The 26,469-nt window shown below is 40.7% G+C and overlaps 3 protein-coding genes across 8 annotated transcripts in view; 2 read left to right on the top strand and 1 right to left on the bottom strand.

Moving 5' to 3' along the window:
* The window catches only part of myom2a (myomesin 2a), a 34,720-nt gene extending 29,964 nt beyond the window's left edge, over nt 1–4,756 (top strand). For all 4 annotated transcript variants that reach the window (XM_021320173.2, XM_021320175.2, XM_021320176.2 and 1 more), the window contains 5 exons: nt 511–674; nt 1,907–1,943; nt 2,035–2,057; nt 2,380–2,435; nt 3,457–4,756. In XM_021320173.2, coding sequence (XP_021175848.2) covers nt 511–674; nt 1,907–1,943; nt 2,035–2,057; nt 2,380–2,435; nt 3,457–3,972 — 796 coding nt within the window. In that variant the 3' untranslated portion in view covers nt 3,973–4,756. The remainder of the gene's footprint in view (nt 1–510; nt 675–1,906; nt 1,944–2,034; nt 2,058–2,379; nt 2,436–3,456) is intronic.
* Nucleotides 4,757–4,838: 82 nt separating this feature from the next.
* On the top strand, nt 4,839–16,451 carry LOC105931193 (protein FAM83B). The gene is made up of 5 exons (XM_021320177.2): nt 4,839–5,072; nt 5,380–5,835; nt 9,153–9,317; nt 13,917–14,041; nt 14,235–16,451. Exons 2-5 carry the CDS (start codon nt 5,404–5,406, stop codon nt 16,132–16,134), a joined length of 2,622 nt encoding a protein of 873 aa, XP_021175852.2. The 5' UTR covers nt 4,839–5,072; nt 5,380–5,403; the 3' UTR covers nt 16,135–16,451.
* Nucleotides 16,452–18,779: 2,328 nt separating this feature from the next.
* Nucleotides 18,780–24,911, bottom strand: lgsn (lengsin, lens protein with glutamine synthetase domain). 3 transcript variants are annotated; one of them, XM_036136735.1, is made up of 4 exons: nt 24,737–24,911; nt 23,341–24,013; nt 21,874–22,040; nt 18,780–21,646 (listed from the first exon to the last, which is right to left on the bottom strand). In XM_036136735.1, the coding sequence occupies exons 1-4, from the start codon at nt 24,800–24,802 to the stop codon at nt 20,453–20,455; spliced, it is 2,100 nt and encodes a 699-aa protein (XP_035992628.1). In that variant the 5' UTR covers nt 24,803–24,911; the 3' UTR covers nt 18,780–20,452. The 3 variants fall into 3 exon arrangements, with proteins under 3 accessions (XP_035992628.1, XP_012725294.2, XP_035992627.1); XM_012869840.3 differs by lacking the exon at nt 24,737–24,911 and adding an exon at nt 24,214–24,408; XM_036136734.1 differs by lacking the exon at nt 24,737–24,911 and having other exon boundaries at nt 23,341–24,149.
* Nucleotides 24,912–26,469: the final 1,558 nt, after the last annotated feature.

The following is a 26,469-nucleotide window of genomic DNA, read 5'->3' as shown; positions in this document are numbered from 1 at the left end:
TATCAGGATTAGGCAACATTTAATATATGAGGAACAATTTGGCTGAAACTACTGAAACTTTGTTTCAGTCTAGTTACAAATATCCAGTATTATCTGACATTAACTAACTTTCTTTTCTGACAAATAGTGCAGCATATATGCAGTGCTGCAGTTTATCCAAACCCTTTATTTTCACTTTCTGCTGATACTAAATGCTTATTTAAAACTATCCATCCATCCATTTTCTGGCCCGCTTAATCCCTCATGTGGTCGCAGGGGTTGCTGGTTATTCAAAACTAGGTTTTCCTAAAAGAACATCAAGAATGTTTGAGCTCATTTAATCTCTACTAAATGCTGCCAAATGTGTAATATACACCAACACAAGCTTGGTTTTATTGTTTAGTGTATTGTTTTCTTCTGATTTGGGAGATGTTTACTCTCCGCTACTTCACATGTGGAGCTGACTTTTCTTCTCGTTTAAACTGTTTGCTCATTTGCAAGTCTTTGCTGGTGATGTGTGTGAAACTGCAGGGAGAGTAAGATTTCCTCCTCTGAGAAGATGAGGATCGGCGGAACTGCAGAGATGGCCTGGATGCAGATTTGCGATCCATCCGATAAGGAGAAGGGTCACTATGCCATTGAGATCTCAGACGGTGTTACAACCCACACCCGGACCTTCGACCTCTCTGGACAAGGTATTAATCTACCTCCACATGCTCCACACATGGAGCTGTGTATCAAAACCGTCCACTAAGACTAGAGCTGCAATGATCAGTTGATTTATTTGGCAGATTCAGAGCACAGATACTAATTTCTCTTTAAGAACAAGAAATAAAAATAACTTTTATATATATATTTCTCAATCAATTGAAATCGTAAATTGTCTTGACTATTAAACATCTAAAGTAAAAATGTTCCAATAAACAGGCTAATTAACAGAGCTTTCTCTTTGTGCATCACTGAAAATTCTACAGATACAGTGAAATCCTTCAGCTCAGCACTAGTTAGTATGTGAGAAAATTACAGCATATCTGCCTCACTCATCCACAAGACAGATCACAAAATATTCAAAATCATTTAAAACAATAAATAACAGGTGATGTCCAACTTAACATTTGTGAGGAGAAAGCTCTGATTTGCTGTAGTTTAAAATGATAGCGCTATTTTTTTTATTGCAACTACACAGAAGCTACAAGAGGCCATTAAGTCTGAACAAATAAAATATCCCATCATCATGATCATCTTTATTTGACATTGCAACAAATAACTCCAATGAAATTTGTCCTCTGCATTTAATCCATCCCTCATGGCGCAGTGAGCTGCCACTGCGCAGCCCCCGGGGAGCATTCTGGGGCTAAGGGGCTTGCTCAGGGACCCAGTGACAGGCTGTGGGATTCGAACCACTGCTTCTTTATTTTAGGACTAGAGGCCAAGTCACACCACAAGTGTTGGAGAGCAGTCAGCGTTACACAGCCCTGCAGTTAAACACAATTCCCCTAACATAACAGAGAAAGAAAGAAAATGATTGTAGAGTTACATTTCCTACTGTCACATATTATTGATTATCACAGCTAGCATTGTAACTATCAGTCACTGTGTTTTACCTGTAAAGTTAGTAGACCCTCACCTTAACCCAGCAGGTCTGAAGACAGACAGAACTGAACTCTTGCTTCAGGGTCTCTGTGCCTCATGCAGCTTCACGTTTAAACAGTCACTGACCATGGAAACGCTGCATCTTCTTCACCCAGTAACAGCTTCCACTCAGCAGCGCTGCTGGTAGCGTTTAGCTACGCCGTGCTCAGAAAAAGACTGAACTTGTTGTTTCTAACCAGCTGATTCCTTGGCTCTCTAAGACTTTTAACCCTCTGTAGTTGTTTTTACCTTTAGGAAAACTTTCTAATTGAGGTATTTATTTGCTTATTTGCAGCATACACCGATGCCTATGAGGAGTATTTAAGGCTTAAGTAAGTTGTTTTGAACTATAACTTGTGATTATGCATCCATGCATAGAGAATCCAAATCATTTTAATTGAACTGAACTTATTCTGTTTTTAGGGCAGCTGCATTTGCTGAGAAGAGTAAGTAAATTTATTTTTATGTTGACAATAGACGTGACTTTATTCCCTCACATTATTTAGCGTTTGGGTGAAGCGATATTGACATTTATCATTTTAAGACGTTATCCGTCACTAAAATTTAGAAAGCTTTCACTAAAAGCGTTTCAAGTATTTTAAACATTTAGAAATTTTGAATAAGGTTTTGAGCTTCAACCACAGATATTGGTGAAAATACTGTACAGCTGTACAGTACTGGCTCACAGAAAGGCCTTTTTTTTTTTTACTTCTTTAGAGTTTATGTGAGATATTGAGTCGTGGATTGATATTTTCACCTATTTCTCAGACCGTGGCAGAGTGGTCGGTGGACTGCCTGATGTGGTCACTATTATGGAAGAAAAGGTGAGAAGCTTTCAGTGTCTGCATGAAGCGTAAAGTAATGTAATAGCAGCTCTGTACTGAATGCTGAGGATCAGAGCTCAACCACCTCAGCAATGAACCAATGCTGGAACGGGACAAAAGCATGTCAGGGCTCTAACCTGGCTCAAAACAACTGAGGCATGAGGAAGTCCTCCGAGATCTTGTTTTTCAAGATGTACAAATTATTCTGTAGATGTGTTTTGAACAAAACTACATGGTTTTAATGTATTTGACTAAATTTGTACTTAATTGAAATTATACAATAATCTGAACTCAGGATTTGACTAAATTCAGAATCTAGCCTTGCTGGGCTGCGGTTTTCTGTGTAGGAAACATTTCACGTTAGATTCCAGTGCAAAAACTGGTTTGAAGGGTCAATGAGGACTTCTGCGCTCGTAACTATAAACAGCAAGACAAAGAAATTCCATCAACATCTCGTAACGACGTGCAGCAGCTGTAGGGTACATCCCTCAGGGCCAGGAAACCCAAACACCTTTCTGTAAAGAGATTCCCTTGATTTCCCAGAAGTCTCCCTGGGACAGCTGAACCACTCCAAAGCTGAAAGAGAAAAAGCAGGAAACACAAATGTTTGTAATGTCACACTCTGGTTTCGTATAAGTAATAACCAAATATTTCTGACCAACTCGATTTGTTTTTCTCAACATAAACATTTGATTAAAGATTGTTTTTTGATCTAGCAAACGCACAGCAACCAAACCCCACACCACACACCAAGGGGGAAACACACAACAGCACGATCAGTAAATACATCTATAACATTTACAACCAGTTCAACAAAATATTTCCTGCCTAGCTGGACATGTCAGCATAATCCAGAGCTCAAAGGTCTGATGTTTTATTCGAATTCCTGGGAGTTGGTTGATATAATACGTTTTTTTTCTAGTTGATTCACATTTGAGTTATTTTCCTGTGACAGTATTTTAAAAACTCTACTCAGTGTGTTATCTATGTTAACCTGAGTTGACTCTGCCTTCTTGTCTAGTCTCTGAGCCTGACCTGCACCGTGTGGGGCGAGCCGACCCCCGAGGTCACCTGGTTCAAAAACGAGCAGGAAGTGGCGTCCAATGAGCACACCAGAGTGACATTTGATGGTGGGAAGTTTGCCAGCATGGTCATCAATAAAGTCACCCCGGACGACTCCGGCAAGTACAGCATCAACGTCCGGAACAAGTACGGCGGCGAGTTCGTGGAGATCACCGTGAGCGTCTACAGGCACGGCGAGCCGATCCCCGAGCCCAAACTGGGACAGCCTAAAACGGCCACGCCGGCAGCCCAGCCTGTGCCGCCTAAATCCCCGGCCCCGTCCAAGACCCCCACCCCCTCTAAGCCCCAGACCCCAGCTCAGTCCATGAAGAGCCCAACTCCTGCCTCCACCCCCGCTTCGACCCCGGCCCCCAAGTCCCCCACCCCGACCCCCAAGTCTCCTACACCCCCCCGCAGTGTCAAGTCTCCAACCCCTCCCAGATTCATGAAGTCTCCCACCCCACCCAGAAAGTGAAAAGGGGGGGAATTGATGTCTGAGAGCTAAACATTCACTGTTAGCAACATTGAGAATTAGCAGGAGGGTGAAACTAGGAGCTGTTTGTTTAGTTTCTGTAGTAGGAAGAAAATCCCAATTTTGAAAACTGCTGCTTATACCGAATTACTAGCTTTAAAAAAGGAGCCACCGAGTAACTACGCGACATTCATCACAGAGTGAGAGGAAGAATGAAAAAGACAATCTAAAGCCAGGAGTAGGCTAATGCTGAGAAGCAGAGCCTGTTTGTGCAGTTTTAGTTGAATTCCTGCATCCAGTTTTATTCCGGGTTTACTTCCAAGGCCTCAGAGTTGGTGTGAGAAAGGCAGGGAACTCAGAGCAACACTTGATCAACATGCAGACAACTGAAGCGCTAGGATTGGGACAGACCCATCAATGCTGCCAAGTTAAATCCCCAGAATTAAAATACCAGAGTACTACATTATAATGTCTGCAACAGAAGTTATTTACAAGAGAATGACTCATATGTTATCAAACACTTTAGATCTACATTAATGGAGATGTTGGGTCATGATGGAATATCCTAATTGTAAAATTCACCAGAATCCTGCCTTCGAGTTTACTCTCTCCCCCTCTAGACATCCTTTTATTTCACTTTAAAGCCTGTCCCCGGGGATGTAAGAAATATTTTACTTTCTGCCTACATCTTTGTGCCAGAACAATTCGTCTGTTGGTGGATTGTCCTGTTTTTTTTTTTTTTCCTCTGTAGTGCTTTGTGATGGCAATAAAATACACTTATCAACCTTCCTTCTTGTCTCTGTCAGTGATCTGCTCTCTGCTTCACTCCAGATAAAATAAACACACGTGAGCTAACAGCTCCAGCAGAGTGACAGGTAAACAGGCAAACAAACCTGTTCCTGGTGGCCAGGTGAGCTCGGGTGGGCGGGGCTAGTCACAGTATCTATGAGTGGAGGAAACGGCAGGTAAAGCAGGCTTTCAGTAGGCATGGAGAGCTCAGATGGGCTGCTTCCTGCTGGAGACAGCCTGCTAAACAGGGAACTTTCATCTTGTCCATTTTAAAGTATGTCTGAGGAAACCAGGATTCTTTTTGCAATAATCAAGTAAGTTTCCCTCTTTGGGTTTTATTCTTAAAATGGTAAGAACTGAAAAGTTATTAGTTTCACTGGGCCTTCCATCCTTTTTAATTGCATTTAAAAAGAAGATTGGTGCTTTCACTGCAATGATCAATTGTTTAATACGGCTTTTAGATGAGGTCCACTTTATAGAAAACAAACATTTGCAGTCAGTGCATCCATTTCTATTTATGTTGAATAAAATGGCAGATATTCATGCAGCTATGGGAATTCTGAAATATTAAGTAATGAATTCATTGTGACATTTAAAACTGAATGTGACGGTTTTGCACAGAGACTGTGAGTGAATCTGTCGGGAATGGAGTCCAATCTGTCACTGCTGTCCTCTATCGAGGATGAACCCTTCTACGTCAACCACCACTACAAAGAGTCCTACCGCTATGCCATCTACGCCCTGCTCTGTGGAGGCACCAAGGCCTATGAGGAGTATCGGCTGGCTGAGCGTGTCAGCAGCTTTCTGTCTGAGGAGGAGATGCGCTTCATTTTGGATAATGCAGAATTCATGGCTGTGGATGATGACTCGGGAGGGACGCAGAGCACAGAGGCGGCCATCCCCTCTACCTACTTCCCCGAAGCTTCTGATGACGAGGTGCCGGTTCTGGAGCTGGGCTGGCCAACGGTCAGCCTGGAGGAGACGGAGACCAACATCAGCCTTCTGTTTCACCCACCCAGAAAGAACACACCATCCATTAAAGAGGTGGTGCGGAAACAGATTCAGGTGGCACGTGAGGTGAGCTCCACGTACTCTGATGTTGTCCCTGTCAGGTGGAGTCATGTTTAGGCTCCCGCTGCCTGTCTAGAAGCTCTAGGAGCGATTTGTCAACATCGGCAACATGCAATAACAGGAGTAAAATACACAAAATACACTCTACATATTTCTCTCCAAATCAGACTGTAGGGCTTGGCTGATGCACAGTACATGTTGTTGCACAAAAAGCCGGCTCTACCAGTTCTAATGATTAAACCAGTCTGTTACCATGACAGCTAAATATTTTCCCTCCTTCTCCCATGTCAAAAAGACAAAATCTTAGATACATTTTAAATCTTCTGTTTTCAAATCTGCTTGCATGACTGTGTCTGAATCCCTGATGTTAAAAGGTGCCCAGTTGTCACGCAGTTAGAATCATTTATATCAATGTCCTTTATAAATAAACTCAACGTCATGATATCTCTAGGCTACTTCTTTATGTTTCAGATCATCAAACTAGTTTTAACATCAAAGATAACCTGAATAAATACCAAAAGCAGTTTCTAAATGATGATTCCATTCATTAAGTAAAAAAAATGACCTGGCCCTCTGGGAAAACGTAATTTCTCCCTAAACCTTTTAGTTAGTTATCCAAACCTTAGCAGGGCCTCATCAAGGACAGCAGGACTGGGCATGTGAAGGTTTCATCTAGTGATTGTATAGATTTTTGTTTGTTGATTTCCTCCCATTTCTACGCTGCAACAACGACCGTATATTACCTGGTTCCTTGACCGGACATGTTTGACCTTCTCTTAATTTAGTCTGTAGCAGCGCTGTGTAGGTTTGATAAAACATGGATAGAAAAAAATCCTCCTCCTGTGGAACAGGTTTTCTCCTAAAAAGCTGATACCTTTTAGTTTTCATATGCTAGAAGAATAAACTCCTCTCTAAACACTTGCTGGAATAAAATCATCCTGCCTGTAACCTGTTAGACCAGATGCTAATGCCTCTGTTGGTTTAGTCTCATCTCCGCACGCATGGCACAAGTCTACAAGTTAACAATCTAAAGTTCAAACACGAAGGTTGCATGCTGTCATCTTCAGTCAGCTAAAATGTTCCTGGTGAGCACCAAACTATACCAGGAAGTGAGTCTGGGAGCCAGATAAGGCCTGTAACACTATGAAGGCATGTATGGCATATGCATGTCTAATAACGCACTGTCCCCCCTGACCAAATGTATCCCATTGGGAACAAAATACAGACGCCTTGCTAAAGTGTTCCCACCCTTTGAACATTTTATATTTTGTCACATTCAACGTCAGAGTCTATGGATCTTACTGAGATTTAAGTTCTGCACAATGTAGACTGTGTTGTTTGATGACTAATATCAGTTGGAATATATTGACATAGAATCTGTCTCTATGATTCGTATCAATTGCCTTTTTGTCTTTGCACTTTTTGGGGTGGAGGTGGCTGGTGATGACATGGGTTGTGAATTGGTGGTACAATAAAAAACTAAATGGAATTTTAATCAGCAGGGACAGTGAAATTTGTCAGAACTATATACAGCATATTCTTGGAACAAAACTTGTGAGAGGCAGCTAAAGACCTGATTGGACGAGAGGTTCACCGTCCAGCATGATAACAGCCCTAGACTGTCAGAGCTGCTAATAACCATTTTAGATCAACGCATATTCATGTTTTATGGTGCAGTCAAAGTCCAGAGCTAAATCCAGTTTAGAATCTGAGCCAAGACTTGAAAACTGTAAAAGACATTCAGCAAAAAGTAGAATTATTTCTGGGGGACAGAATGCAAATGCACACCATGAAGAACACTCAATTATTTAAATCTGGGTTCCCTAAACATACTTTAAAATGGATAAGATAAAGGTCCACTGTTTATCAGTGGCACCAAGAAAGAAGCCCAAAAACACTGTATCACTTTCCGTAGACTTCAGAATTGTGTACTATTTTGCTTTGGTCTACAATATTAGATCCCAGTAATATGCATTGAAGTTATGGTTGTGATACAAAAAAAATCATGAAAAGTTATAGGGGAACAAATAGTTTTGTCAAGAACTGTACAACACTGTGTTATATGGACCGAATAAGTGTGGTGAAATGGTATTAAAGACAGGGAAGACACCAACCTAACTGCAAGAGCTGAAACACAAAAGATTCAAGCCATCTAACTGTACTACCTACCAGTCATCAGTAAAGACTGGCAGGTGGTAGCAGACCTAAAGCAGGACTGACAGATGCTCCAATCATAGCTTGGAAAATAACCAGCAGCAGATAAATGAACAGCAACTGGAACAGTCTGACCCCAGAACCCCTAAAATGTGACTTTAGGTCAAGGTTTGACATCTAATGTCACACAAGCTGCTTCTATACTTAAATCCCTTTGTGTGCTCTCACATACGCTTACTGTTGTTATTCTGTGAGATGATCGAGATATAAGAGCTAGAAGAGGCGCTTTGGTCAGTCATGAATAGGAACTGTGTGCATGTTTAGGTTTTCCTGCTGTTTGCAGTGCAGCTGTGGCGGTTATTAACAGGTTATAAACAGGTTCAACAGGAACTGACCATCCTAAGGAAGCATTCCACAAATCACTTACGCTTTCAGTAGGATTTTTTTTCTCACTCCCTCTGTTTTACAAAATCCAACCTTTGTATGTTTTAAGCGAGGGGAGGTTGATAACAAGTGATACTGACAGATTATTTCATAAAGATTTCCGACAGGCCAAATCCTAAAGTCTAAAACAAACCACACTCCCCTGTGGCCACGGGGTGTTCAGGGAGATGAGCAATGTTCGTTTTCCAGCACACAGCATAGTTTTACGCATAGATATGACCTGAGCACTTTCCTCCACATTTGCTTTGTATCTTGCATGGCTTGTAGCAGAATACAAGTGATTCTCCTTCACCATTGGTCATTAAATGACTTTAATTTTACTGGTAAATCTGCCAGGAGTGTGAATAATTTAGCTATCTTCTTGAGAGTCTTACATTAAAGTTAGCTTTGTAGAAAGCACCACTAACAGCATAATGATGTTGGGATATGTTTGTAGGAGTTCCATAGATTATAATGGATTGTAATGAGAATATCCAAAAGGTTAAACAACTTGTGTGTGTTTTAGGTTTGCTGTGCCCTGATCTAGATTCGCTTAGCTAAGTATTATTTAGTTAAACATCATTTAGTTAATTAGGCTTCCTCTTGCATATTTAAATTTGGGTTCAATTGAACAGGCGAGAGTGCTGGTTCTACTATTCATCTTTTTGAAGAGAAAACTTTGACTTGTCCAGAATTTTTGCAATGAAATTTTTTTTTTTTTTTTGCTTGTGTCTACTTGTCTGCAGGTCATTGCCATAGCGATGGATGTTTTCACTGATGTCGATATTTTCAAAGAGCTGATCAGTGCGGCAATCAGAGGGGTGGCAGTGTACATCCTCCTGGATGATTCCCGGGTTGGCAGCTTCCTCAAAATGTCGGACAGCGTGGGCATTAACATCCACGACATCAAGGTACAAAAAAACGACACAAGAAACCCATTAAAAAGGACGTTGAAACACTTAGGCTGGAGCTAGACCTTTGACTATCCTTGAGACTGATAAAGATGATGTCTTGAAAAAAAAAATTATTTAGGAATTATAAGGGATGAAAATGTTATGCGGCAGAAAGACCTAAATTGACATTTCCCATTTAGCTCACTTCAAAAAAAGGCAAAGTGCCTAATTGTCCACAGGGAATATTTCCCCTCCAGGATGCTTGCCATTGTCGCACAGAAGCCAGAAGCTAAAATTCATATTGTGTTCTTTTACTCTGTGTTAGCATGTGCATCACTTGGTTCTTTCAATCAGTTTCCAAAATTTGGCAGCCTAATGAATATGTGACAGTGAAAGAACAAACTTTTACCAAATAAACTCGTCCAAATTAATACCGCGCACTCTTTAACTGAGCCAACCTAACGCAACTTAAACTGACTTACCTCCAAATGAGCACACTGTGCATGTTTGACCACATGCACAGGTGTATGCTAGCACATGCAGATCTAGGCACATTTGGGGGATCAGCTCATCTGGGCACATTTTAAAGTTATTTTTGGGCTAACAAAGTGACTTTATAGCACCTACCATAGGAAACTGGATTCAAACCATTCAATCTGTTGATCTCAAGGGATTTCATCTGGTCACACAAAGCACAGAAAGGCAGGAATTAATCAGTCTGTTATTAGAGTTCCAACTCACAACACACAGCTTGTATTTATTTTGTTAAGACATGCTCTGATAGGTTCCCTGATATTTAAAAAGAAAACACCTTTGCAGTTTGCCTGGGACATTACCTTTCTTCCAGCAATTATTCATCCTGGCCTCATTTTCTCCACACCTTGAGAAATATTGTTATAGTCTATCCTTTCTCTTTGCATCACGACACTACAGCAGCAGTTTGTTGACATGAACTGTCACAGCTGGATTTTCCTGTTAAATGGCATCAGGATGGAGCTTCAGCAGGGTAAACAAGGCGTCATCAGGGAGAGCACAATGGCAGCATTGTGGCTAAGGTGCAAAGCACTCAGACAGCTGCCATATCATAACTTCAGCCTCATAAAAACTGACACGCTTGATCATGCAGCGTTTGTCTGACTCTAGTAGTAGAAATAGCTTAGAAAATATTCACTACTGTAGAGGCAATGTGCATAGTTTCATGAGCAATAATAAAAATGGTCACGTTTAAAGAAAGTCATCCGACACGCTGATAATAATGCTGAGAGAATTACATACATTGTGTGTGACACTGTTGTGTTTCTAATTCTTTTTATTTTAGTATGAAAATACAGAAGAGTCTAAAACCCCTGGATCCCCCTGTGCTGTACAGTACAGACAGGACTGAAGCAGAATGTTGTTGTTATGGGCCCCATGGTGGTTCAGTGGGAATAGTAGTCGTCTTGCCATAGAAAAGTTGCTGGTTCTGTCTATCAGCATATCAGCACGAGTGTGGCTGGATGAATGTAGCTCTGTTGTAAGACTGCTTTGACTGGTATGACTAAAGTACGTTTATAATTAATCTGTTTTGCATTTCTGTTTAAGTCAAAATGTCTAAGTAAGGTCAGACTTGTCTCCTGACAACTATAATGAAGTAAAAGTTACAGATCCCCAGGCTTGCTCTAATATTCAAGCCGCATTTATACCAAATGTGGATCCTCTTTGCTGTTTTACTGCTGCATGTGTTTTTCACTACATACTTGACCGGTTATCTGAAACTTAACCACAAGTGTTTAGCTGCTGGAACACCCCAAATGACAAAGGCCATCAAGCTGGGAATGTTGTTCCATTTTCTTTTCTGTGTAAGTGATGCTTTATGCAACTTCTGTACACTCCCTTGGCTTTTAGACAGGCAAAGTCACATTCCAGTTTTAGTCCAGGGTTTTTCTTTTGAAAAGCTGCTGCTGACATGAGACAAAACTTCTTTACATCACCATACCAGTTTTCTGCTAGTTGCAACCTTGCATCAAAACAGTCATGCATCAGTTCAAAGAATATAATCAGACACCTTTATCAGGTAAGGGTGTCTTACACGGTGTTATGCAAGACGTTGTTTTGCTTAAATCCAAACCATAACTGTAACATTTTTTGCTTGCCAGCCTCAGTCTATAATATAGGGGTCAGCAACCTCTACCATCCAAGGAGACATTCTTCCTTCAGTCGAGCTAAATAAACTTTTTAGAACCAAAAATGTAACATGGCCTTTTTGAAAATAGACAACTTGAATTTTTTTTTAAATAAATTTAGTGTCCTGTTTGAAGAACTGCCAATTTATCCTTATTTTTAGGTGTTGAAATAAAGAAAAATGTTTGCGAAAGGACAACGGATTCTTTTCATTTGTGGGCTGCTATTTGTGGAAAATAATGTGGAAAAAGAGCACATATTTTCCAACATAATAACAAGAAAACTAGATGTAAATGTATGTTACTAGTATTTTTTAGAGACTGCTGTGGAAATTCCATATAATTATTCAATAAATATCCTTGAAAACATTATTTGGTTCTTTATCATTTTAAACAAAGAGCCAATGTGGGAGGCCTGAAGAGCCACGTGCGGCTCCAGAGCTGCAGGTTGCCTACTCCATGGTCTAGACCCTCTAGATTAATTCTGTTTAATTCAATTCAGTTTATTTATATAGCGCCAGTTCACAATACATACCATCTCAAGACCCTTTAAGAGTCAATTCTATCAAGCATGTAGATAATATATGTCCTTAAAGCCCCAGTGTGTAGGATTTCCACATTAGGACACCATCTAGTGGTATGCTAAATGAACTAGAAGTGACCTCAAAGTTAAGTGTGTAATAACTACAACAGAAGCCAGTGAGAATCATAAATGTGACAATATCAACATATCCTCAATGTATTTGGTTCCAATCTACTGCTAATAGCTAATTAGCTATTAGCAGTAGCTAATTAAATAATTGTGAAGTGGTTTTTGGCACTGTTGCTGAGTCCGTTTGTTTTTTTTTCTGACGTAGCTTGTAAGTTTCATGAGTCGCAGGTTTTTGGGCTCGTTTCTGAACGTGCAGTAGCTTATCTGGGCTCTAAACTAAGCGACTAGAAACAATTATAGAGACCCGATCTCAGTTCGCCGCTCCATGCACACACATACTCCCTGAGATGGAGACAAGACGAACAAACTAGCCATTTCTGCCAGGAGGACAGAGTAGCTGCTGGACTACACTGCCCTGTTTTTGAAATAATGCCAAAATAAACTTCACTGTTAGATTGAATTAACTTACCTGTCCAGCAGAAAGCCTGCAACCTCTGCGTCCATTTTACATCCCCGCTTTCTCATTAATTATCTCCACTTGGTAATAATAGCTGCACCAACATAGACTTGATTTTTATTTATTTATTTTTTTTACTATTCTTTCCTTGTTTACTTTCTCTTCCCTCTCGCGGTGCAGAGTATAGATCAGGGCTATACCCAGTGTCCTGTCTGGCAATGTGGCAATTAGAATTGTTGTCTTAATGCCAAAAAGAGCTCATCAGATTTGACTTTCACAAGTGGAGCAGCTTGATTTATGAATGTGAATAGTTTTATTATGATTCATGCGGGGAATATCTCAAATGTAAATATGGACACTACAATGGGAAAGTAGGAGAGGAAAGGAAGAACAAGAAGAAAAAAAAGGTGACAGAAAGAGGAGATAAAAGGAAGAGAATGATAAAACAATTATTGAAAAAAACAATTATTGAAAGAAGCATTTACTTCGTTTAATTGAAAATCTGCAGTTCCTATATTGTCCACGAGGGGCGATGTGTTTTAATCAGCAGATGGTAGCACTGAGCTTCAGATGTAGAAAATTGATTTTAAATAATTTCTTAATTTTTATCTGTTTGATGTATTTTGTCATGCAGGACAGTGTTTTTAACTTCCAAAAAATGTGAATAAATTTTTACATTTACATTGTATAATCACTGTGATCAGTTCTTATGCATAATGCACTTAAGTAAATGTTTAACAGAGTAAAAGTATTGTTGAAATTGCACATACTTTTCTTAAAAATGCTAAGGTTATTCATAATGTATTGTGTAAAAGTGAAATTAACTTAGTATAAAAATCAACAACAGGTCCACTTTTATTAGTTCTATTTAATCTTGGAATGAGTTTACTCGTGTGGCCCTCTCGAGATCAGATTAAGCTGTATGCGGCCCCTAAACCAAAATAAGTTTGACACCCCTGGTATAGATGGTCCTCTATTTCAACAGAAAACTGCAAATAGAATGAGCTATGGCCATCTGTGATTGTTTTACACTCCTCCACCGCCGACAGCACGTCTTCATATAGAAGACAGATAGATAAACTGGGTAAGGCTGACCAGTTTGTCCCCTTTGGGCTACTCTAATCAAAAAGGTGACACTATATGCTGTCTTCCATTGGCTGCACATATGTATTTCTAAGAAACTTATTCTAAGTCATGAGAACACTTTCATGTTTAATGTGATGTTATTAGACTTTGCCAGGAAATGTATTCATAAAAGCAATATTTGATTTTTGCTCATTAAAAGCCAAATTAGTTACACACCGTCCCTTTAACTATTAACTTGTCTTTCTTGTTTGTTTGTTTCTCAGAACCTATGTCTCCGGACAGTTAAGGGGGAAGAGTATCGGTGTTGGTCGGGAATGAAGTTTCATGGGACTTTGGAACAGAGGTTTATTCTGATAGACTGCCAGACAGCTTTGTTTGGAACATATGGGTGAGTCAGTCTTAGTTATTTTCACCAGTGATAATCCATAGGCTTGCTTCCATAAAAGTCTTGATTTTTAGTTACGAGTGACTGCTAAACAAAGTACGAAAAATGTTTGATGTAGATCCTGATTGTGAAGCTTTAGCAACATAATTTATTCAATAACCTTCCCTCACATACTGTGTCTTTTGTGTTTTTCAAGCTACCAATGGTCATTTGAGAAGCTCAACCAGAGTATGGTCATGGTTACGACAGGTCAACTGGTTTCTTCCTTCGATGAGCTGTTCAGAACACTATATGCCTGTTCCATAATTCCTGCTGCTCTGTCCAGTGGGCGTCTGTTGTCTGCATACCCAAAGTCCAGTCAACTTTCTCTCAATCACCTTTACATGAAATCCAGACCCTCATCTCACATGAGAGACGGTTTTAATGATGCAGCAATGTTAAACCGGGGTTTTAGTGTGCAGGAGATGCTGCATCACTCTCACTTGACAGACACAGAAAACCTAGTGAGAGGTCACAGTTATGGAGGCGAACTGCCGAAGTTGAATTCCGGACTGAAAATGGGAACCAAGAATCTTGGAGTTCCTATTCCTCCTGGAAGAACAGGCTCCACGCTGAGGCACACTAGAGATGTGCAACAATCTCAGCATCATCTCAAGCACCAGGCTCGCTATGGTGCAGACCACAATCTGATACCCTTCAGCTCTGAAACGTCACTTAACAAATGGAAGATTGACACCTACTTAAGAGACAGCGATGTGCCACCTGACGCATCATGTGATGCTTATTCCCCCGTAACATCTCCATATAGCAGTCTCACGAGTTTGAATCAGTATCAGTCACAGCTGATTCACAACAGGTCGATGGACATTAGGTCTAGACTGGAGGAAAGTAGACAAAAGAGGCTAAGTCTACAGGAGCATGATAATTTCAGACAAAGCAAAGAATCATTGAGGTCTTTGTACTCAACTGCAGACAGGCCACAACATAAGAGACCTCAACAAGGAAGACCAAGGGGGGCAGAAATGGATCCAAACACAGAAACCATCCGGCACAATCCTGCTCTTGCAAAGACACAATCAGATGCTGAAATTGATTTGAGACTCAGAGATTCAACTCTCAAGATCTCCAATATGCCTTCTGACAGTGTCAGGCACTCCTGGCTGTTGGAATCTTTGACTGAGATTCCTGAAGAAAAAGAGGCATCAAACTCTCGTGGTGATGGTTTTGATACAGTACTTTTAGACAAAACTCAAGTTAGGTCTAAAGAGGAAACAGTTGCCCAGAGAGAACGCTTCAAGAAATCCAGCTCACGTAGAGAATCCTATGATAAAGCCAGGGAAAGCTATGGTTTTATCCAAAACAGGATAGACTCACCTCCTCCAAGGGAAGGAAACCAACCAGTGCATGGAACCTCTGCAGAATGTTTACCTTCTGTGGAGCCTCAAAGAGGTCCAACAACAAAAGAGCACACACAGCCAGAAAGATCCGAACTTCAGAGAAATAACTTAATGACAACAAAAGGAAATTCAGAGCTTACAGACAATGAAAAGAAAGCCTCCAGAAAAGCAAAGTCACTTCAACGGACTGCACTGAAATCTCAGAACATGTTGGACTCAAATCAAGCACTCCAGATAGACCACCCTAAAACATCTGCTTTAGGGCGACCCACTAAGAAAGATCAATCAGCGGAAATGTCCCAGTCACTAAACGCGCTCAGTGGGCCATCGGAGACAGAAAAACGGACAGAAAAACATAAGTCTCCCTTCTCCAAACTGTCTCCTCAGCGTTCAAGCAAAAGAAAGACAACCCCTTCGGCAGAGCAGGACCAAGGCTCAAGGAGCACGCCGGACCATGAAGCAGCGTCGGCCTCTCAAACCAAGAGAGAAAAAGCTTACACCCGCTATGAGTCCCTTATCAGCAATGAAAAACTGACTCTGGATAAGCCAGCAGGGTTGGCAAGTAGCTCAGACAAAGTGAAAAGCTTGTCCCTAAACAGGCGAGGTGATGGATTTCGCTCGCATCAGACTCAAGGGGGTGCTGACAACAAACTGGGGAGACTAATGCAGCGAATGGGAAATCTGATCAACAAAAAATAGTAGGCAGATCCAGAAGAAGCACTAGTCAATTTGCCCCTTCTCTATCTTTGACCTTTGCAGTTTTGGTCAATCTTTGCAATGGGGTTTGAAAATGGCCGTTTTATTAGAGGTAAATTTCATAATCCTCATCAGAACAGAAATTAATGTGAATGCAAAATCTTCTGAAAAAAAACCTTTTTATTAAATTAGTTGAGGGAGTTTTATATTCTCATGATTATTTCGGCAAAAATCATGAAAGACTGACCCAATTCAATTCAATTCAATTTTATTTATATAGCGCCTAATCATGAAACATGTCATCTCAAGGCACTTTACAAAATCAAGTTCAATCATATTATACAGATTGGGTCAGATTATACAGATTGGTCAAAAATGTCCTATATAAGGGAACCAGTTGATTGCATCAAAGTCCCGACAAGCAGCATTCACTCCTGGAGAAGCGTAGAGCCACAGGAAGAGTCATCTGCATTGTACATGGCTTTGCTGCAATCCCTCATACTGAGCAAGCATGAAGCGACAGCGGAAAGAAAAACCACCCATTAACGGGAAGGAAAACCTCCAGTAGAACCGGGCTCAGTATGAACGGTCATCTGCCTCGACCGACTGGGGGTTAGAGAAGACAGAGCAGAGACACAACAAGAGAGACAAAAAAGCACAGAAGCACACATTGATCCAGTAATCTGTTCTACATTAGATGGTAGTAGCGGGTGAGCCGTCTTCTCTGGATGATGTCACAGTTAACAGAACGCAAGACCAGGTGTACCTACTATGAAGAAAAAGAGAGAACAGAAAGTTAAAGCAGAAATGACAACACGTAATGCATAATTGAAGAACAGTAGAACTCTATAGAGTGAGAAAATTAGATCCTGATATCCTCCAGTAGCCTAAGCCTGTAGCAGTAAAACTATAAAGGTAGCTCAGAGTAACATGAGCCAGAGTAACATAAGTTTTGTCAAAAAGGAAAGTTTTAAGATTAGTCTTAAAAGTAGACAGGGTGTCTGCCTCACGGACCAAAACTGGGAGTTGGTTCCACAGGAGAGGAGCCTGATAGCTAAAGGATCTGCCACCCATTCTACTTTTAGAGACTCTAAAAAATAAATGGATAAGTGTTGGCTTAAGCAGATGGGTTCACAATCCTACGTTACGCCAAACGTTTACATAAGAAATGGAAGCAGGAACAGATGAAATGGCTACACCTAGGTAGAAAATGGGGATGTGAACTAGCGAAGGGGCAAATTACTATGTTGTTACTTTTTCGATCCTGCACACAAACCTGATGTTTACAGACCTGCACTTTCATCTTTTTTTAGGAATGTTTTAAAATCTGTCTGTCAGGATGATGTGTCTCAGCGGTAAAACCAAGATGTTAATGTTTTACAAATCTGAAACTTAAGCATGAATTTTGGAAAGCAGGGTAAACAGGTAAAATAGGGGTACAAAAGGAGTAAATAATATGCTTCAAAGCATCCCAAAAATATATACCGTATATATCAATATTTACCATACAGTTGTGGTAAGAAAGAATATTTTTCTATATGTTGCATCATCTTTGTTTTAAAGGAGCCTAGTCAAGTACTATAACTTTATAAATTTCTACATCAGTAGCTCACTATGGTTGCATGCAAAGGTTTTCTAATTAAATTATTGTGTCCTGTTGGCTTAATATATTTTATTTCTGTGCTTTACACTTTGTTTTTGCTCTGTTTGTTCATAAATGAAGCCTTTTGTGAATGTTTTCCATAAAAACACTAGATGAAGTACAATATTGCACATGAGCACAATGAGTAAACAAGAAGAAGCAAGGGAGCCCACAGACATATATACAACATTATAATGAATAAATACAATCATATGCATACGTTCACTCTTCCCTGTGAACAGTAATGTCAGTAGATCTGGTTTGTACTGTGAATTGGTTGGTACAAATGCACGCAGCACATGAAGGAGGCATCTTCTCTGAATGGCTCCTCTATGCCACTTCCAATATGGTGACGGTGTACATGCAATTCATCACTCCATAAGACGTCTACGTATATATGTCTGTGACAGAGCCGAGCGATTCAGCAATGCCCAGAGGTCTGAAAAGAAGAAGATTAGGTAACCCTAACACTGTAGATCATGATGGTCTTTGACTACGCTGAGCTGAGCTGAGAGGCGTTGCAGGACAGTCTACTGGCTCCAGCAGTAGCTGCCTCATCTTGCTTTCAGATAGTTCCGCAGTACAGCCAGCAGATGGCACAACAATGTTTATGTAAAATGATCATGTCTGGTGCAAAATTCTTTTCAGGCTGAACAAAGACTAAGTAAACACTATCAGGACCAACGCTTGGCATATATTGTTTTATTTGAAATGTTTTATTATTACTCTCTCTTTATTGTCAAAATAAGTGACCAGGCCCCTTTAAGAGATGATGAAATGGTGAAATCTGTTTTGATGAGCATAGACTGAGACCGAGTGGAAAGAAATGAAAGAGCAGAGTAGGCGTATACAAAAAACAGTAAAGGCACTCAAAATGTTGCAACAATTTTTGACTTTTGGTTGATTTACTTGATTGATAATTGCCAGTTCTGATTACGACGGCAATACCTACCCACTAGTGGTGCATGTGTTTGTTTGTTTTTTTTATTTCCCCAAAAAACTGCTCTTGAGGCATCTCTCTGTTTATTGTCCCCCAAACAATGAAATGGAATTTCTGCCCTTGAAAACAAGGTCATTCATACATTAAAACTTACAAAGCAAAGAAATTCTGTGTTATAGCCTCACCTAGCCATGAGCTAAGGATACAGTCAGTTTGTATTGGAACAAAAGTCTCACGAACTTTAGCAGCCGTGCAATACTCTGTCTTATACAGTCGCGTTAAATAGATACTTGTCTTGCAATTTTTAGAAGTCTTTCCTGCATGTTATATGTTGCTTCAGATGCATATTTATTATTTTGAAAAGAATGGTCTTTTTTCATATGACTATAAAATATTTTCTGTAATTAACCAATCAAGCCTCTTAAATGCGAGTGTCTATTTTCCAATAAATGCGTTCTCATACTTTATAAGACAATTCTCAACTTGTACAATGCCTAAACTGCCAATCCTGCCTAAAAGAAAAACAGGTGTTTACATATAAAACTTCTTACTTAAGTTGTAAAGAAGGAAGTTAACACAATACATTGTAACTACACCATCTTGGTTACATCTGTAGCAAGTTATGTATCCACACCACAGGCAACTTAGATGTTATACATGTTTAGATTGAACAATAATCCAGGCATTGCCCATACTATTTTATGCTCTTTTGGTACAATTTTTGAAATTTGGAATTTATTCTTGAAATTGAAAATGTTGGATGCTATTATATTATTTGGTAGATTCTTTTGTAGAAGAGTCTCAGATGAAGTGTGTGTCGGTCTCAGTTAGTCAGCTACAAGCACGTTATTGTTGCAAGAGAGCTCAAGCTCCCTTGAATGGGGCTCGCAGGTTTAAGCCCTGAATTATGAAAGCAGCAATTAAAGAAAACAAAGATCCTGTGAGTTTTAGCTTAATGGCACGACTCAGCCTGTACATATTTTCTACCTTCACGTTGATGAACTACAGCAACTCCATTCAGGAACTAAACTATTTAATTGTATTCACAAAGCTTCTCATCCATGTCCTTATTTTACTGAAAAGACCCCTGCATCAGAGCAGCCAGTTAATTCAAATTTTGAATATTGGTTTTTTTTTCTTCTTTTTTATAATAGAGTTTACTTTTTTAAGCAACATAAAAAAAACTTTAACCAAAACCCTCTTGTAATTGGCACTTTCCAATTCCGTATACTCCTTTTAATGTTACAGGGACTGTACGAGAGTCAGGAGCAGAAGATGAATATTGAATATGATTTTGTTTTTGCAAAATTACATAATCCAATCCAGAATTGCCACTCACTGAATCCAGTGTCTCTTGCTTTTTCTAAGGGAACAAAATCCTAAAATGCAGCTAAGATAGTGACCCCAGGAGGTCAACATCCTCATTACACCTGAAAACAGACAAAATCAAGAAAAAGCTTTATGGTTAAGCATTAGAATGAAAGCTGGTTTTGTCATTATGCAGGTGTATAAATGTGAATCAAACTTTTATTTCATTTTTGATGGAAAAATGTTTGTAGATTAAACAATAATGAATCATGAAACTCAGGGTTTTAGAATGTTCTTGTATATTTTCACTCTGAAGAGTCTGAAAATCAACATTTTAAATAAAACATCTGAAAAGTTCTTTGTCTTGCTTCACTTTATGTGATAAGATAAACTATTTCACCTGTAAGTATGAACACAAACAGCAAAGCTTTTCAAATGAAATACTCAAGGCACTTGTTTCTTTCATCATCCAGTTCTTGGGTCTCGATCTCAAACTTCTTCATGGCGATGAAGTACTGAACAAACGGTTCTCCTAGGGCGCTGCAGATGACGTGATCCTCAGCCAAGGCCTCCAGAGCATTATCCAGCTTCACAGGAATGGCAAATTCTCTCTGTTGGCCGGGGGCTTTGTTCAGAATGTTCTCAATGTTCAGGTTTCTTCTGATGCCGTCCAGTCCTGCAGCCACTGTTGCAGCCAGTACGATGTAAGGGTTTGCCATGGCCGAGCCCAGCTTGTTGTCGATGTGGGCCTCCCTCCCGCCATGACATTTGATGTTAAAAGAACTGCTGTTGTCGTTGCAGCCACAGGTGGCATACAGCACCTGTTTGGGGTCTTTAATCGTCTTGGCAATATGGCTCCGGCAGCCCAGTCCGGGTGACATTAGGCAGCTTAGCGCTGCAGAGTGGGTGAGGAGCCCAGCCAGCCATTTCCTACCGATCTCAGACAGATCTGCTGTCTTTTCGCCACTCTGAAAGAGGCTGCGTCGGCCATTCGCGTCCCACAGGCTGTGGGAGAGCACACCCGCGTTATACAGACCGTCATCGGTGAAAAAGCTGGCGATGTAGCTGTGTTTGCGAGCCATCTCTTTAATGCCAGTGCGGAAAGTGAAGGCACTGTCAGCAGCTGCAATCCCATACTCTGGCCTCAAATTGATCTCCATCTGGCCCGGCCCACTTGCAGAGGCGATGCTGTCTATGTCTGCACCCATGCAGTACATGCTGTCCACCAGCTGCTGGAGGAATGGGAGGTCGTGGTTGCTGAGAAGCGTGGTGGCTGGGAAGAGGAGCGTCTTTGGTCCAATTCTGTCTGGGGCTCCCAGCACGCAGCACTCGTAGGTAAAGGACGAATGCAGGGAGAATCCCAGGCTTTGGAGCTGCCCGAGGAGCTGCTTGGCGATAAGGCGCGGTGAGGTGCGAAGGGCGCTTCCTGTTACTGTGCACGGGTCGCATATGACCCGAGCTGTCTGCTCAGCCCATGGTAGGACTCTGAATGTGGAAAGGTCAGGGATGAGAAGAACATCGCTGCTGAAGCTAGCAGTGCTGGCATGGTCCACTTCGTTGCTCTTTGGGCTCAGGGTCAGCTCCAAATAGCTCCTTGGCATGGGCACCCCATATATTGCTTTCTCCTGTGATGACAGCATTTTCCATTAAATACAAACAAAATATATGAAAATGTTGAAGGATTCTGAAAGCTTCGTGTTTGCTAAGGTTAGTTAAAGACAGGGAAACAAAATAACGTCTTTGCACAGAAAATGATTCTCAGAAACTAATACACCTACATTGGACAGTTAAATCAGGCTTTGGCTCTGTCGTTACTCGTATATCAAATAAACAAATAAAGGGAGTTCATTACGTGGAAAAAGCGGACAGGCACCGTCTTGGACCGCGACACTCCATGGAGATCGGTGGCCTCAAAGCGGACAAAATTGATGTTTTCTCTGGCGATCTGCTGCTTGATTTGTTCCATGGCTGAGAAGAACCTCAGGCTGCTGGAGAACTCAACGGCTTTGTTTTCGCTATCTGTGGAAGACAATTTGGAACATCACATCAGTGAAGAGACGTTTTAACTCCACGAATCTCATTTGACATAAATATTCTGTGCTATTTCTGAAACTGGAAGTTGTCCTCTGAACAACTTCCATGAAGATCCAGTCCAAGTCTGAAATAAATCAGCATTCTGTTACTGTGCCAACTACCCTCGGTCCGAGGACTGAGATGCCCATGAAAGAAGGTGGATTAAAGGTTAGTGTGTATCTGGTTAACTATTTCTGTGTTGGTTGACTACAAGTTTTTGATCATTATACCTTTGAAAGACCTAAAGATGACATATTTTAGGTTGGTGGTAGAATCCACCAGTTGAATTAAATGTACCATTTTAAAGAGTTCATGATTCCATGTTCTCTACCAATGTTTCTAGGGTATTTGGTAGGAAAACAGGCTCACAGCATCACAGAACGCTCACCATACTCATCACAAGGTATGAGGCGCTTCCACGTGATCATCTCTTGTTTCCCACTGAATCCACCTGGACTGTTCAGCTCGATCAAACACTCATGGTCCTACTGTTCCGGTTAAAGTCCCAGTACAGTTTAACAGATTCCAAATCTTTGTGTGGGTAGGACAAAAAAGGCTTCCAGGCATCATTCCCTAACAACCTGCCATCATGCAGACATCTTCTGATGGTTGTCATGGAGACTTGATGACACCAAGAGGACCCAAGGATATTTTTTTCTCCCTGACTATCTTGTCGCTGTGTGTGGTGGCAAGATAATTATAAGTCCTCACCCAACTTTGTAGAGGGGCTAAAACAAAAATTAGCATCATACTTATACCCTCAAAGAAGTCACATATAATAAATTAAAAGGTTTAAAAAAAAAAAAAAAAAGATTACCAATGTTAAAAACAACATGCTTTATTTTCATATATATTAAAGAGATTGTTTTGGGGGGGGGGGGGGGGCAGTAATTCTGCCATCAGGGATTTTGTTTTAAAAAATTTGATTGCTTGAATATGACAATAATTAAACTAAAACCAACCAACCATTACTCAGAAGGTCTCGTATATAAACAATTCAAAATACTGAAAAAATACCACAGAAGTGTGAGATCTACCAAGATGAAGATAGTTCAGATACACACGAAGGACAACCTGTCATTAATCAGACCCTTAGAAATAAGATATTATATGTCAAGCATATTAGCCGTTATGTTTTGTCATTGTCTATAGCTGTAAAACCTTAAAAATGCTACATTAATTTTTTTCACTTGAACTTTTTACAAATATTTCTACCATGCCATCATTTAAGCAAAGCGTCACTGACCTGATTGGGACTCTCCAGTCTCTCCCCAGGAGCTGCCGCTTGAATGTGCGTCGATCCGGACTCCAGGCTGCCTATTTGCTTTGGCAGCAGACCTGAATGAGCTGGATGAATCCACAGTGGAAGGCGGCTGAATAGGTGTACTTTCTCTGGAGCTTCCCCCTCTTCTAGAAGCATCAGACTGAGGTTTGAAGGTGCTGAACGTCCTCTGAGGGTTGTCATCATCCTCACGTCTCTCGTGTCCTCCACCACTACTGCTGCTGCTCCCATGGAGGTACGTAAACGGGCTTCCTGGCTTCCCCTCCTCTCTTCCTCGGATGCTGAGCAGATGACTGTCCCTCAGGATGCTCTTCAGCTCCTCCATGGTCTGCTGGTGAATACCTAGTCCACCAAACGACACCTTGGTCTGGGAAGACTCCTCCTTCATCAAGTCCTCATCGTGGGTAGGTTCCTTCACTCTCAGATCTTCAGCTTTACGAAGAGGACCAGCAGCAATAACTGAAAGAGGATCTAAGGGTGTTTCAATGCTGGTCAGGGATTGGTCTGCAGATGGACCTCCTCTGCAGCTCTGGCCCAAAGGAGGTACATATTTCCTAGTTACTTGAACTCCTTTCTCTTCTTTGCACAGACTCATTCCTGTTCCATCTGTTTGGTCCTTGCTTTTACAGTGGCCCTCCTGCAAAACATACAACAGTCTCAAACAATTATGAGCGGTCGGCAAGTGCGCAATAAGGTTTTCAATTGAATATAAACCTTTGAAATCCATTCTGTACCATCACACAAACTGTCATGTATTCTGGAGATTAAAGTACAATTTATATTGGTTGCATCCATTTACTGAATTAAAACCAAATAAAACAAATGCTTAATTGTTACCTTGAAATCTTCTGAGTCATTCATGTCTGTCTTTTGCCCATGAATAGGAATTCAGAATTTGATTTGCCTCCGATTTGAAGGCAGGGCTTCACTTGCACATTAATTTTTATAGACAATTGGTACAAAGGTGATGGATTAGAACATTCTCTCTAAACCCAACAGCCAGTGGAGACCCGCTGTGAACTGGCCCCCGCCAGCCACTGGTAGGGACTGAAACATTGCTGCTTTCATCCCATTGGCTGTCGGAGAGGACAATTGAGTGTCACACTGCAGACAAAAATTGCAGCGCTAAGCAACTCTGCAGGAGCTTCCAGAAAGGTAGATGAGGGTTTCTAAACCTATTTATCCTAGAGGATGTAACATAGCCTACTGTGAAAACTAAACAGTAATCAGAGTTAGACAGCCTCAATCAGGAGACAAAATATCAGGTTTTACACTAATAAGGCTGTGTGACGAACATGGCTAACATTTATTCACTGATTAAATAGCGTGTGAAGAAAGAAGACGTACAACACAGACCTACTTTTATCAACATGCTTCCATTCACCATAAAATTAAACAATAGATTCAAATCATGAGCCTTGTTCATGTCTAAGCAATGGCATCTTAAGACGTAGTTGTGGAGAGGATGTCTGATTTGGGAACATCAGGGTCTCATCTTTGCTGTTTGCAGACAACGTGGTTCTGTTTATATTCTCTAGGGCTGTTATTTTAGTTCATACGTTTGTGGATTAGGTTCTTGGTTCTTTCTTTAGTGCTATTTCTGTTTTTGCTTCCTGTGTTTCCCCTGCTCAGTATTCTCCTCCCCTCTGTTCTCTGCCTTCATTGATCTCAGCTGTTCTTCATTTCTCACCTGATTTCTCCCACCTGTGATGTCAGGTTTTTTCTCTCCTCTCCTTCCCCTCTAAGCTGCTCACAGTTTTCTAACTGCTTATAGCTTTCTTCCATTGACTTGTTCTCTATGTCACTCACAGTTTGATTTCCTGTGTCCCTGTGGTTGCCCCTGATTTTTGCTTAAGTTTATTTTTGTCCTCTTTTCTAAAAACAATTAAATATTTTTTTCATCATGTGGGTCCTGTTTGTATTTTGGTCATGTGAAAATCTCAGTCTATGACAGTTCTATTGTTTATTTATACATCATCTGAGGCTTTTTTTTTCTTTTTTGCTGTAAAGAAACACAACTGACTAACCCTTATTTTATGGCAGGGGTTTTAGTTTCCTGTTAAAAAAAAAATCCCAATTTCGGAAATTAGATGAGTCAAACTCGTCCCATAAAGTTTAATAGTAAAATGCCCGGCTCGTGGTCTGACTTGGGATCCGGTGGATGGGTCCACCCACATGGGATCTCAGGAGACTCTCCCGGGCCTCTGTAACCACCTGACCCGCTCCTCCTCGGGATGAGTCTGGGCATATCTCCGCACATTTTCAGGGTGGGGTTTCCAGGGATGCATCAAGGCAGTGGCAGTGAAACAAAGAAACATGAAAACCGGAAACAGATTGTTCAAAATAAAAGCAGGTGTATCCTGGGTAAATGCATACAAGTTCCTTTTATAGACGTTTGATGGAGTAGGTCTGCTGCCATTTCTTAGTAATGTGTGTTCTTAGTTATCAAGGACAATGATGGAAGCTTTGCACTGAAGCTTTCCAAGAAAAACTATAAATAACCAGTTGCACCGGTATGTTTGAAGAGGCCTTGCGCAAGACTGTCTTGCTGGTGTGGGTTCACTCCCTACAGTCTCTATTCCAAGAAAAGATTTGTTTACTTGAAGCTTCTTGATTTGGCTTTAGAGTGTGAAATTTGCTTTAAGGTTTCCTTGAGTATGGTGAATAATAATGAAAGCTGAAAGATAGATCGTAGATTTAATTGTAAAGCCAGTATCACTTATGTTTTTCCACATCTGTTTAAGTGCATCTATTTTATTGAACCACAAAAAACGTGGATGCTAATGTTAATATGTGCTATAGGATTAGATGAAAAGGATGAGGATTACCGAATGCACAGCAAAGTGGACACAACACAAAATCATTAGCCTGCACAGTACAACAAATCTATTAGGTTCTGTTTATTCTATTGAGCAGCAAATTACAATATATTTTATTTCGAGGCATTTCACATAAAGGCCCAATTCAGATGAAGCTATGCACCCTGTCCGGTCCAATTCATAGTAATGTGTTACAGTCATAGGGTCAACATTACCAGTGTGGTACCTCACATTTTAATCCTTCAGCACATAATCAGCTGCTCATACTGGGCAG

The sequence above is a fragment of the Fundulus heteroclitus genome, chromosome 5, assembly GCF_011125445.2.
Source record: "Fundulus heteroclitus isolate FHET01 chromosome 5, MU-UCD_Fhet_4.1, whole genome shotgun sequence".
Lineage (NCBI taxonomy): Eukaryota > Metazoa > Chordata > Actinopteri > Cyprinodontiformes > Fundulidae > Fundulus > Fundulus heteroclitus.
Note: the sequence above shows the minus strand (reverse complement) of the source record. Positions and strands in the feature narration are given on the sequence as shown.

What these genes read in the sequence shown, in the direction of transcription:
- LOC105931193 (XM_021320177.2), top strand. Translation starts at nt 5,404, where the DNA reads ATGGAGTCCAATCTGTCACTGCTGTCCTCTATCGAGGATGAACCCTTC. An exon ending in AGATTCAGGTGGCACGTGAG is followed by an intron (nt 5,836 to 9,152) that starts GTGAGCTCCACG and finishes ACTTGTCTGCAG; the next exon opens with GTCATTGCCATAGCGATGGA. An exon ending in TTAACATCCACGACATCAAG is followed by an intron (nt 9,318 to 13,916) that starts GTACAAAAAAAC and finishes TTTGTTTCTCAG; the next exon opens with AACCTATGTCTCCGGACAGT.
- lgsn (XM_036136734.1), bottom strand. Translation starts at nt 24,103, where the DNA reads ATGGATTTCAAAGGTTTATATTCAATTGAAAACCTTATTGCGCACTTG. An exon ending in GACTGGAGAGTCCCAATCAG is followed by an intron (nt 22,041 to 23,340) that starts GTCAGTGACGCT and finishes TGTCTTCCACAG; the next exon opens with ATAGCGAAAACAAAGCCGTT. An exon ending in TGCCTGTCCGCTTTTTCCAC is followed by an intron (nt 21,647 to 21,873) that starts GTAATGAACTCC and finishes CTGTCATCACAG; the next exon opens with GAGAAAGCAATATATGGGGT.